Source organism: Colletes gigas, unplaced genomic scaffold (genome assembly GCF_013123115.1).
Source record: "Colletes gigas isolate AHSC1104 unplaced genomic scaffold, ASM1312311v1 Colletes_gigas_Sc00017, whole genome shotgun sequence".
Taxonomy (NCBI): Eukaryota; Metazoa; Arthropoda; class Insecta; order Hymenoptera; family Colletidae; genus Colletes; species Colletes gigas.
The window spans coordinates 4,369,727-4,381,982 of record NW_025106646.1 but is presented as its reverse complement, the minus strand read 5'-3'; the positions used below and the strand labels follow the sequence as shown (position 1 = coordinate 4,381,982).

The window sequence follows — 12,256 nt, the reverse complement described above, 5'->3', positions numbered from 1 at the left end:
AACGAACTGGTGTTACAATATACTGCATTTCGTTCAATATTCTGAGACGTTCGCGCTATCAATACATTCTGAAACGCGCGGAGTTTGTTTTTCATTAGCAATTTGGCAGAGTCTGTGCGGAATTTTCGAATCGCACGATCGTTTTGGTTTTCAGTGTCGGCGCTGAAAATTCGAGTTTGTCTAGCGTCTTGGTGACATCTTAAAGCCCTCATTAGTGTAGCTCGTCACCTTCGATAGGTAAACGGAGGATAGGGAGAATTAGCCGCGTCAATATTTGCGGTGCAATCAACCCGCTTCGACTTCCCGTCCCTGTCATTTCGCTTCTCAGTGGCCCTCGACACTGACTCTGATTGTAATCCACACTTCCGTGACCGAGTTGCTGTGCTGTTGCTGTTGTCTTTTCTCATTTTGCCGACTCGTTCACTCGATACGTACACAGAGTCGCCGTCGTCTGCGACGTCTCTATCTGGTTTGGTCGGAGTCTAATCAGAAATTTCAAGAACGACAGTTTCTTGTCGAAGACGTTAAAATGGCTGGCTACGTCTGCTAAATGTTTACGTGCCAGTATCTGGATCTGATTCCGTTTGCTTTGCGTCAATCGCGACCGTATACTCTCCAGGAATAACCGAAAGTTTCGTGAACTTTCAGCCAAATCGATGATACGATGCTCAACAATCAAATTTAGTCTGTTATGTTACTACTTCTACTATTTCTACCAAATCTAGGCGAAATTTTATTCATTTACTTTTTAAATTTCGACTGAAAATATACACTATATAATTTCCAATATCATATAATATAAGGGAGACAATTCTATTAAATACAAAAGAAATCTAAAAAAATTTACATTATTATGGTATTCCAACGCCTAGAATATTTCTGATATTTAACATAATTTTACACCAGAACAAAAGTTATAATAAATGCACTGAAAATCACGTTTCACCCTGCTATTACCCCCACAGTAGAAATAGTGTTGAAACACGGTATATCAGGACACGTCTTATCCTGTACGAAGGTACGCAACTGTAATAATTTATACCTCAAAATCTGTCGGGTATCCACACCCGATATTTTACCTGTATCAAAATGATTCAGCTGTCGTTCCAAAAAGCAGATTAAAATGGTATGGTTTTGTCGCAGACTGCAAGATCGAAGCAGCTGCTCTGCTCACACTTTAGAGAAGCGAATTAGTTTGTCGAATAGAATTGATACCTGGTAGCTGAGCGACCCATACCCGTTAGGTGGTCGTGTACGCGACCATTGCCCCAGGACCGTGTCCTTTACGCTCGTTAATTCGATCGCGACCCGTCGATTGCAGTTCATGGAAGCAGAAACGAAGCTGGCCGAAGTAACGGCGGGGCTGCAGCGTACACCAGGTCTCGTAGGTCGATAAGGCCGGCGAGAATAATGGCCAGGATCGCGCGATCAGGTAAATAAGACAGGGTCCCGTGGCTGTCGTGCAACCTTTGCCCGGGACTATTCCCATTCGCCTCTACGGTATTTCCTGCCCATCTTGTCCATCCTCTTTCTTCCCTCCGAATCCCTACTTTCGTCTTTCATTCCGTTCTCTCTCTCTCTCTTAATCTCTGTATCTGTCTCTATCATTTTCGCGTTCAAACTATCCGCCTCTCCCGTTCCCTCCCGCACGTTTCTCCTTTTCTCGCCGCGATTCACCGTCTACGTTCATCCCTGTCCCTCTCTTTCTCTTCCACCCTCACCTAGTGGCGTGACACATGGCCAGCATTTATAGCGCGAGATAGCGCCGGCGGTTCTCGACAGCGCCGGCAGATTTATCCTCCACGGTTATTGGAGTTATACAAAGGATTTTTCCAACTGATCCCATAAAGTATCTGTGCCTGATGCCCTATTATTTACGCAGCCGGCTGATGCCACAGGCCACTCTGGCAGTGGCCGGAATTTTTCTTGTACTTCAAAAGCGTACGACGAGCTCGTGTCCAGCGGTCGATGGCACGGTTCGATGTAATGTTTATTTTAGCGGCAGGACAAGATTTAATCGGTCGATGAATTGCTTTATTGCCGTGTCGCGGACACGGTACCATTCAACTCTTTCGGGACGACGCGGAAACGCGACTGCTCCCGGCGACCCTTTTCACCGAACGGGGATTGAATTGTTCTGTACGTTCGAAAGACGTGTGTGTGTGTGTGTGTGTGTGTGGTTTTTTGTATTTAATACGATAAACGCCACGTCGATGCTCGAGGACCACACTTTCGGGCGGCCAAAATTATTTTAACCCCTCTACGACGGCTAGTGTGTAAGGCGGTACTGATGGCATCTAGAATCAAAACGACTGATTCGTACAGTAGCAATCAAACAGTATTATTTTAAATTTATCTTATTTTAGAAATTTATCAATACTCAACGAAGACTATTTTACTTTGTTTACTTAAATTGATAAAAATTTTAGTCGTTTCGAGACGAAAAATTGGAACAATCTTCGATCGTTAGCGTGTGAAATGCAAGTGTCTGTTTTCTGGAATAGTTTCCCAAAGAAAAAGTGAACGGTATATGTACAATAAATGTAGTAAGAAAAACTGGTTTCCTCGTTTCCAGGACTCAGAAGGTGACACTCCCCTTCACGATGCAATCTCTAAGAAACGGGATGACATGTTGGCTCTGTTGTTGGACCATGCCGCAGACATCACCCTCACGAACAACAATGGCTTCAACGCTCTGCACCACGCCGCTCTTCGTGGAAACCCGAGGTGAGTATGTACCTTGCGTTTTCGATGTGACGCTTTTGTCCGTGATAGCGTGCGCCGCTCTGAATGCCTCTGTCGGTGGTAGAATTTAACCGTCCGAGGTGAACGTTACCAAGGAAAGGACGATAAAGGGCTTTGCCTTAAGCCAGCTGACAATTAAGAATAGCCCGCGTAGCGTATAGCTAATGGATCAAGGTGTTCGTTCTTTCGTCGACGTCTTGACAACCGACGCTGTATTATTGTTGTCACGGAGGATCCCGGTGTCATTAAAAACCGATGAACGGCGTTAAACGCGAAACAGTCGCCGCGTTGTTGCACCTGGTTGCAATAACTGATCGCTCGGTTATTGCAATTCGCAAGAAATACAGTCAAATGTAGGTTTAACAACGCATCTAACGTTGATCAACCTTTGCCATATGTTAGTGCATTGCAATGGCAGCGGTACATTGTAATAAAGGATCGCTCACCATCCATTTGCAACTTTGTACCACAACAGTTTGCTTTAGGAGCAAACAAACAGGTGGAGTTGGTTCTCTGCGGAAGGAAGAGTAGGAAGCCATGCAGAGTTAGGTGTTCCTTAGAAAGTTACATAGATTGCCAAACCTTGTCTAATCATTTGTGTCTGGGGATTAGAAATTCCTAAGAAAGCTTGCGGTATTAATATCTTAACGAAGTGGATACAATCATTTTTTTAGTATAAACAAACTATGCATAGTCTGATGATAAAGACAGAACACGGGTCGGAATTGACCCAGTTGCCGTAGGAGGGCTGTTAATTTCGAGCGAAACGGATATGTTGATAATTATTGGAGCAGCTGTAAGTCACGAAGACTAAAGGAAACGCTGAGAAGAATTCTAAAGCGACGTATCCAATCGTTCACCGTCTTCCATTGACGTCTTTGTTCCCTTGTTCGGCAAATCATGAAAGAACGTCGAACCACAGGTGTTCTCGAACCAGTCGTTCTTCGACAAAGTCTAATGGAGTCGGTCATTCTCGAGAAGTACTGAGTTAATTTTACCTCGATTTTCACCCCACCGCCTTCCTATTCAATTTCGTCCCTTAGAATCTCGAGAATCTTCGAGATCTGCTCGCTTCTGGTTATTACTTCGAGACTGGAATGTAGGTACTATTGCCGACAGAATGATGTCTAGGAGGAATCACGTTTATAAATACTCTTCGAGTCTAAAGTTATATTTCCTTCTTATTCATATTTCATTTTCATTTGCAGTACTTGTGTAATATGCCTGACGATTAAGACTCCGATAATTTTATAAACGAATTATAAAAATTCGTTGCAGTATTGGGGAGCTAGATTTGTATTGTAACAAATATAAAAATATTTGTTGCGATCGTCTACTGTTTATAGTATTGCGCTTGAATGGAAGCTTTCATGCGTTCTGTCGACAGGACGGAATTTTTTGAACTTACGCCACTGCGAATTCTGTTGTTCATCGAGCAGTATTTGCTCCCATTTGGAGCTACCAGCTCGTGAAAAGCGAAAACGATGAACGAGCGTGGACAGGTTGAGTTTGACGGTTCATGGCCACCTAACGGGTCGTGAATTCCAACGTATTGTGCGAATTGAATGCGTCGTGTCGATTCAATTTAACTTCTTACAACATAGTTTGTTTCTATTTTTTGAGCACTGCTATTTTTGCCAGCATGTTGAAAATCATACTTCGAAATATTTGAAAGTAACTAATTAATAAAATGGAGTGTGCTGAAATTTTTAATTTCTGTTCTAGTTCGCAGGAAAAATCACTTGAATAAACTAACGCTAATAAAAATGAAATTTCGTCACTATCTTCATATTAGAAGCTTTAATCAGTATATTCCACATGAATATAAATCAGGACAAAATAATTGATAAAAGTATTATAATTTGGTAGTTTTAATATCGATAAGTCCATTAATTTTGTTATTTTATTCCCTGTCAAAAAAATTCGACGAAACGTCACAGTCAGATTTAAAAATATAATCACCCTTATAAAAATCATTTGCTGAAGCTTATCGGTCGCACCAGCTGGGCGGACGATTTTATTCGAACAGAAAATCGAACAGATTCGTAAAAATTCCCTCGAGGATCCTATATTAATAATTTTTCTTCGCCTTCGCGCGTTCGAACCTGATCACTTACGAGTACGCAGAAAGAAGCGTCACACACCCGTGACGTTGAATCCGGCTGGATCGGTGGTTATGTAGAGTCCCGGTTTCGAGGGGGTGGCTTTCACCGTGGAAAGTCGAGGGAAAGGGCGCCGGCGGGACCGGGTTTTCGCATCCGTGTCTATGGCCTCCGGATATTACCTACCTTCGTTGCTTTTAAACCGAAGGGTGCTGATTACCGCGAGAAGATGTATGTGCCGCATCACCGACCGGAGGATGTATTTCAAAGGGAACCTATTACCCTGGTTTTCTGTCCCACGCCCAACCCCGCCCCTTCCTCCTCTCGACGGCAGCTTCCATAGAGCAGCAGGTATATCTGCGCGAAAATCGACCGCGACATTACGCAGGGACGCGTCACCTGACGCGAAACGAACCTGGAATTAGATTAAGGATGATTTAGGATACCCATGGTGGATCATCATAATGCTCCATGGTCGAGAGTACGAATTCAGGCGAGGTAGAATTATGAACGATCAAGATTTCAGCGAAAACAGCTCTGGCGGATAGGACGCGGTAGAGGAGGGACTCTGCACGGCAAATGGATCGAGTATGTCTTGAAACTAATTCACAGCAGAGTAGTTTGGGGGAAGTAAGTACTCAAAGCTAATGAAGTTTTCTTTGACTCCGGCTATGTGAGTTGAGAAGCGAGCAAACATTCCGTTTGCGTCCCAGCCGTAGTGGCCGAAGTTGGATATCGTTCAGCCTGTTTCGCGACTTCACCGGGAATCCACGTAGGTTTTAGCGCGCGAATTTTTGCAATCCCGTGTAATTTATAAAACATTTCTTTCGTTTGGTTCGTTTTAGGTAACGGTAAAATAAAATTGTCTAAAATTTACGGTGTTGTGGCGATACCTGATCCTATAATAACACTCCTCGACCATTAAATATCCTGGCGTCTAAGGCAGGGCCTGTTAGGGTTGCCTTACTGATGAGTCCCACTATCAGGCCCAGGATGAAACGCTCCCTCCTTTCGTTTTCTATTATCTCCTGCTATCTCGTTCTCTTACATCAACAACTCGCCAAGTTGATGGCTATAGATCAATGTTCATCCTCGCCAAACACGGAATGAGTCGAATGCACTCCGGTGGCCATAGACGTGGTAAATCCATTACACACAGCGATGAAATTATATCCATCCAAAAGCTCAGTGAGATATGTGATTTCTCCTCAACATTCGTTCTTGGACAGATAGGTTTTGTGGGACATTGAGTTTCGGGAATGTTATTTCCATGCATAGATCAAGCATCATGTAGGTACCAAGTACCTTGATAGAAAGTGTGAGAGGAACATAGTTCTCCCCAACAGGGGCATACGTTCAATTTTTACCTTTCTCACAAGTACTCAATCGACCATCTATTTCTATGTATACATCTGTCGTATTAGATTAAATGTCCTGGCGTCTAAGGCAGGGTCTGCTAGGATTGCCTTACTGATGAGTCCACTAGCAGGCCCAGGACGAAACGCTTTTTCCTCTTCTTTCCTTGTCCCATCTCGCTTACGATCTTCCTCAATACAGAAAACCGCCACAAAATTGTCCGAATAATTTACTTACAGGTTGTAGTATTTTAATAAACAGACCAGTAACAGATGCGTATTGAAAGTACTAAAACTTTAGACGTGTGTAGTTCCGAAGCTACTCGTGCTTTATCATTAATTGAGCCATTGTTGGAAACGATAAAGCTTCCTCTTTGAAATGGTTTTCAGTTTATGCCGATCCGACTTTTGGAAATATTGTAATTTAAATAAAGGGGCAATTTTTCAAATTCAACTATCTCTGTCTTCGTCTAACGCGTCGAATCTCTCTCTCTTTCTCTTGTACGTGAATCGTGACAACCGTGACCGACCCTTATATTTCCGGAACTAGCCACGCAATCGACTTGAAACAAAAATCGTCATATCTCCGGAATTAATTACGCTATTGACTTTAATGAGCACGTGTTTTAAAGGGCACTTCATCCTCTGTCAGAACAACTATTATAATTTAGGCTGTCTTCCATGATTATTTTATTATTTACTATGACGCTATACTTTAAATTTTTGAGGGGTTTAGATTAATCTACCAAAAAAATGTTTGCAACAAAAGTTGACGAGTACTTTAAGTAATGGATACGAATGGCTGTGTTATTGTTCTAGTATGTCACTAATTCAGTTATAATGGCTACTTATTCGTTCTTCTAACTGTTACGCGAAGAAAACAAATGCATTCGGATGCTCATAGTTCAATAGTAATAAAGTGTAATAATAAACGCCCTTTCTCTCCTGCCTTCCACCAACGACTCGTCAAAGTGTAATCCGAGTCCAAAAACATAATTAGCGACACGAAAAATCCCCAGAATTATAGTTTTCAGTATAGTATTTTACCTAGTAAACTCTGATAGACCCCAAACGAAGTAATAAACCGAACAAACAAATTTTGTCCGAAAGAAGGATGATGTTTTAAATGAAAAACTGTTGTGGTACTCGATAGGGTGACGTTTCAGGTTAGTTACAATTGTCGTTGATGCTAAATAAAGGCGAGTTTCAGCGATATCGTAGCTGCAGCCGGGCCAGGTGTCTTCGGCGCTCTCGCATCCGTCTTCCTTCGGAGTCCTCCCTCTTCTTGTTCCCGGTCATGGACGTGTTCCCTTCCAAGTCTCTTCTACGCGATTCTCTTTCTCTATATCCGCGCTTCCTTCTCCCGACGTGTCTCTTTTCCTTCGTCTGTGAAGGAGCTGGCAGCTTCTCTCAAGTCCTGTGTTGCACGGAGCTCTGAAGCCGAACGAACGTCCGGAGACGTAATTTCCTGCCCTCCCGGTGCAGCTCCCTTCCGTTTGCTCCTCTTCCTCCGCCCCTCGGCGCCTGCCGCTTTGTAGGCTGCATTCTCCGGGGGTTGCTGACGAAACTTCCCCCGTTTTCCATGCTTCTGCCTTCGGTCTTTCTGTATGTTCTCGAATTAGGGTCGGCCGATGCCTGCCACATGTCAAAATGCAATGCACGCCGCTTCCTGGAGATTAAGCCTTCCTGGCCGTTGCTGCGAGCCTCTTTTCGGCTCGGGGGCCCAACAAAGGGACGAACACCACTTTCGTTATTCTTCTGGGGCGTAATTATCCCTTGGTTAAACGTGCTTTCGGTCAGCAATAGCGACGGAAGGGTATTTTCTAAATTTCTAGATGGAGCTTAATTTGATAATACAGGCTGACTCGTTAAGTAGCATACTTAGGTCCTTTTTGAATTCTTTGGCAAGGAACCATGCAACATTTTGTGCAACATATCTTATGTGTGTTCTAGAACGTAGTCAAATAAAAAGAGGCGTCGTTTTATCGTTTTCATGGTTTCAGTCATTCTACACAATTGAAACGAAAAATGAGTTGGCAGGTACCAAAATATAAATAAAATGTTAATAATTATAAATATGGTGTCATTTTGAAGTTTGATTATCAGTACCAAAAGTTAAAGAAGTTTGTTTTTCTATAACAAAATTACTGGAAATTTTTTTCGGATTATTTTTCTCCATTATAGATTGAAAAGTAAACATTTTTTATGTAATGGTTAGAATACGATTAGGCGTGTTTTCGTAAGAAAAACTTACTCGACGTTTGTCTCGACTGCAGTATCCACTTATGGGTCGCAAAGTGAAAATTTCACACTCGTTGTCCAGCGCGACAAATATTTGTCTGGCGCAAGCTGGAGATTGTTTTAGCAGATGTTACAGCCTCCTCGTCAGCGTGAAAGCCCTCGATTGCTTCCTTTAATCTGTTTACATCTGAAGTTTTGTCCCTGGATGTAGGGACGCTTTCGAGTGAGAACTTAGCCGTAGAAAGGCAGTAAGCGTTTTAATCTCGCAAAATGAACCTTTGCTTTAAGAACAATGGATGCACCGGCCTCAGGATATTTATGCGAAACTGTGCAGTGTAATTTGTATATGACGGTGCCACGGAAATGGCGCACGCCGTATATGCGATAAGGTTATTATCATAAATAACGTAGCGCGTGTCTTGGCAACTTTGTTAATATGATAACAACCGGAGGGTGGGTTCGGTTGTTCTTGGTAAGTATAACGAACGAAAATGACTGCCGTTAGTTTAAAAATGCAGCACATTTAATAACAGTGTCAGCTTTAATGAATTAATCATTTTGGCAAGAGCGGTGTACTTAAATTCTTCTTGAAGCAATATATTATATCTCAGCGCAAGAGCAAGGATTTTCAGCTACGTAATAATTCAGCGATAAAAATAATAAGACTATCAGCATTTATCTTACAATATGGTATTAATATGTACTGACAAATACAATTCTGTCAGTTTCTGATAATAAGAGATAGTAATTTTAAGATCGATGGAGTTGAAACGTTCTTATGCCATTGTTTATAACAGATTTAACTGCAACCTGGTTATTAGAGACGCATATAAGTATATTTTGAGTTCTGGATTTCAATTATTTCTCTCTGAACTTTTATTTTCTAAACGCGTGTCAATATATAATTGTCCAGAAATTAGTGAAAGAATATCTCGTTAACCGTTTATTAGCGCAAGGATTAACATTACGGGCACATTTCAGGTTCTTAGCCGTGTAAACAGCGGAAGATGCGGTAAATACGAATTTACAAACAGTATCTGTCGCGATAATGTTCGCGCCCGGTAATGCGCGGATTGTAATGTTTTGGCATTATCAGAGAACCGTACACGATAGATCGGGGTTAATAACACTTTATGGTTGCAGAAGTACGAAACGATCAGATGCCTGGCCGGTGCATGGCTATTACGCGTAAAGGCCACTAAAATTACCCGGTTATGCCTTCTCTTTGTTACGCCGTGTTCCCAATAGCTCGTCATCCAACGCTGGCGGTGCAATTATTATGCCTACAGAGATATAAACACGAATTGCATTGTAAATTCCACCTCCCGTGTTGGTCTAATCCTGCCGCTAAGCATTACTACCACAAACTGCGCATATTGATAGTTAAAGTGACGTAACTCGTGAAATCGATCATGCCTTTATGAGATTAATAAACGGGATATTACGTCCATGTCTGTCTTTCCACGTACGAAGATTGAGAACACAGTATCCTCGATAGAGTTCCGTTACAAGCTAAAACAAATTTTGCAAAGTTTCACACTGGAACTTTGAATCCATACAAATTATTTAGTTCAAGAGATGTACAGTTTTAGTTCTCAATAAATATTAATAGACTGTTATCTCCGTCGTGTTATTAATATTTACATACGTTCGTTACTTCCGCGTGTGTATTTACTGGTTCGAAAGGACATCCTTTCTTTAGATTTACTTCCGTCGTGAAAGGACATCGATTTACGCGGGCCAAAACTCGATTAACCCTCGCTTTGGAGCACTTGAGGCGCTGTAAGTCACAATGGACGCTCACGAAGCCACGAGAGCGTGGAAGACGTCGGGCCGACGCGACGTGTGCGGCTTCTCGCAGAATATACGAGTCGAGAGAAGTCTTGTTACGAAAACTAATTCGAAGTTACACTGAACGTGAAATCACGCGCTCGACCGTGCACGTTGCCTCGCGTACCTTGTTGCTTGTAACGCGTCCCGGAGCACGGCATACTCTCGATCGCACGAAATTGTGTATTATCGGAGCAGCCTCGCGAGGAACGAGGATTTCATCAGAGGATGAAGTTTACTCTTTGATGCGTCTGTATTGTGCGAATTCGACGGAACGATGAATCCAATCATCGCGTCGGTGTCCTGTATCGTTGCATTATCGTCGCGTTTGTGTTACATCCGTGTCAGCAATAGCGTAATTAAAGCGTGCTTCTGAATTATTGCACGAGGATCGAGCAGTTTTCTGTTTGATCTACAAAACACACATTCTTATTTTATGGTATCAAATATGTTGAGACCCAACATAGGTAGACATAGAAGGGTCCCCATAAAACTCGATCTCCTCGACAGCTGCACATCACATTCAAAACCTCAATAAACATTATCTGCTATTTTTATCGATTAATATTTCTCGAAATGTTTAAACATTTGAAGCCCTACCTCAAGACCATCTCAGATCCACCCTCGTAGCATAACCGATTAAAATTCATACATTTTACCTTTCCATGAAACAATCTCCATCAATCACAACCTTCATCGAATCGACAAGCGTGCAACACACAACCATCAGGCAGAACTCAGTCAAAACTCAGACAGAACATAGTTAGAACTCACTCAGCTAGCACACAATCTTTGTACATTCAGTTACTGTTTTTTGTTAAACTTTAAGTTGTGTTAAAAAACTGGGTCAGCAAATATTACCATTCATATCACACCAAAATAACATCAACGCTACGCATATAAATTTGCACGTAAAAATAGCGTCCGCAAATGATCCATTGAACCCTTGATCGATCGTCATCCTGTGTTTGGAATTCCAAACATTTTATATTGTAAGGCGCGTCATTTATTATCAATATTACTTAAATCACTTGAATGCACATAATTTGATCATCTGGCAACAGTACCTCTGCTACCTAGTTGACAATAGGAATTGCCGTACACTAAAGCCATAGCCATAGCGATAAAGCCATTAAGCCAGCACATACTTAATTAGTTTCAAGAGGTAATTTGGGCCCATCTACCTGCCCCTTGGGACCGCGGACAACTACCCCCGTACAAACCCTCAGTGGGTGGGATTTGTAGTTTCGAGAAGACTGGCCCACGAGGGATGGGCAAACTTCTGATTTGCGAATAGAATTACCTTCTATTTTTGAACTCGGTATTTAATCGAGGAACAGAATCGGGCGAACTCAGTTATACCAGTTACAAGAACATACATTACAAGAGTATACAATACAAGAACATAGAGTACGAGTACGAACAGTATACAAGAGTGCAATAGAACACAATTTGAACGGATTAGATTTCAAGAACTTTACGAACCAATTATACATAATTGTTATATCTTTGTTAATAAATTAATGTGTTTGTAAATAGTTATTATAATTATCTATTTGCTATATAAATCGGCTCCACGAACTTTGTGGAAACGTCCTGCGCCGCAACAAAATAAAAATCCAAGATATCTCGTATGGGTTTTGTTTGAATCGTAATTAATGGTTCGGGTTTCGTGCCCGTGGCCAAACCCAGCGGGCAAACAGGAACGTTTGGTTACGTTTTAGCCATTACGTACTCACGGTTTAACCGTTTCCTGGGCGGCCACAGATAATTTCGTTTCTCGTTGAAGCGCAACGCGAGACAACCGTGCGAGCCGCGACCCGACGTTCGTCCGCGAACTTCTAACGCGAATTCGAAGCCACTTTAGGCGTCTCTGGGTGGCTTAATTATGTTAGCCGCAACGTGAAACGCAACGGCCGAGCAGACACGGCATAGAATCGCTTTGATCTCGCCGCGTAGCCGGCCGCTCTGATTGTGACACAC

General features: G+C 42.3%; 1 protein-coding gene across 2 annotated transcripts in view; it reads left to right on the top strand.

Moving 5' to 3' along the window:
* The window catches only part of LOC122400377 (E3 ubiquitin-protein ligase MIB1), a 704,083-nt gene that overhangs the window by 52,356 nt on the left and 639,471 nt on the right, over window positions 1-12,256 (top strand). For both annotated transcript variants that reach the window (XM_043401814.1, XM_043401813.1), the window contains exon 9: window positions 2,576-2,727. In XM_043401814.1, coding sequence (XP_043257749.1) covers window positions 2,576-2,727 — 152 coding nt within the window. The remainder of the gene's footprint in view (window positions 1-2,575; window positions 2,728-12,256) is intronic.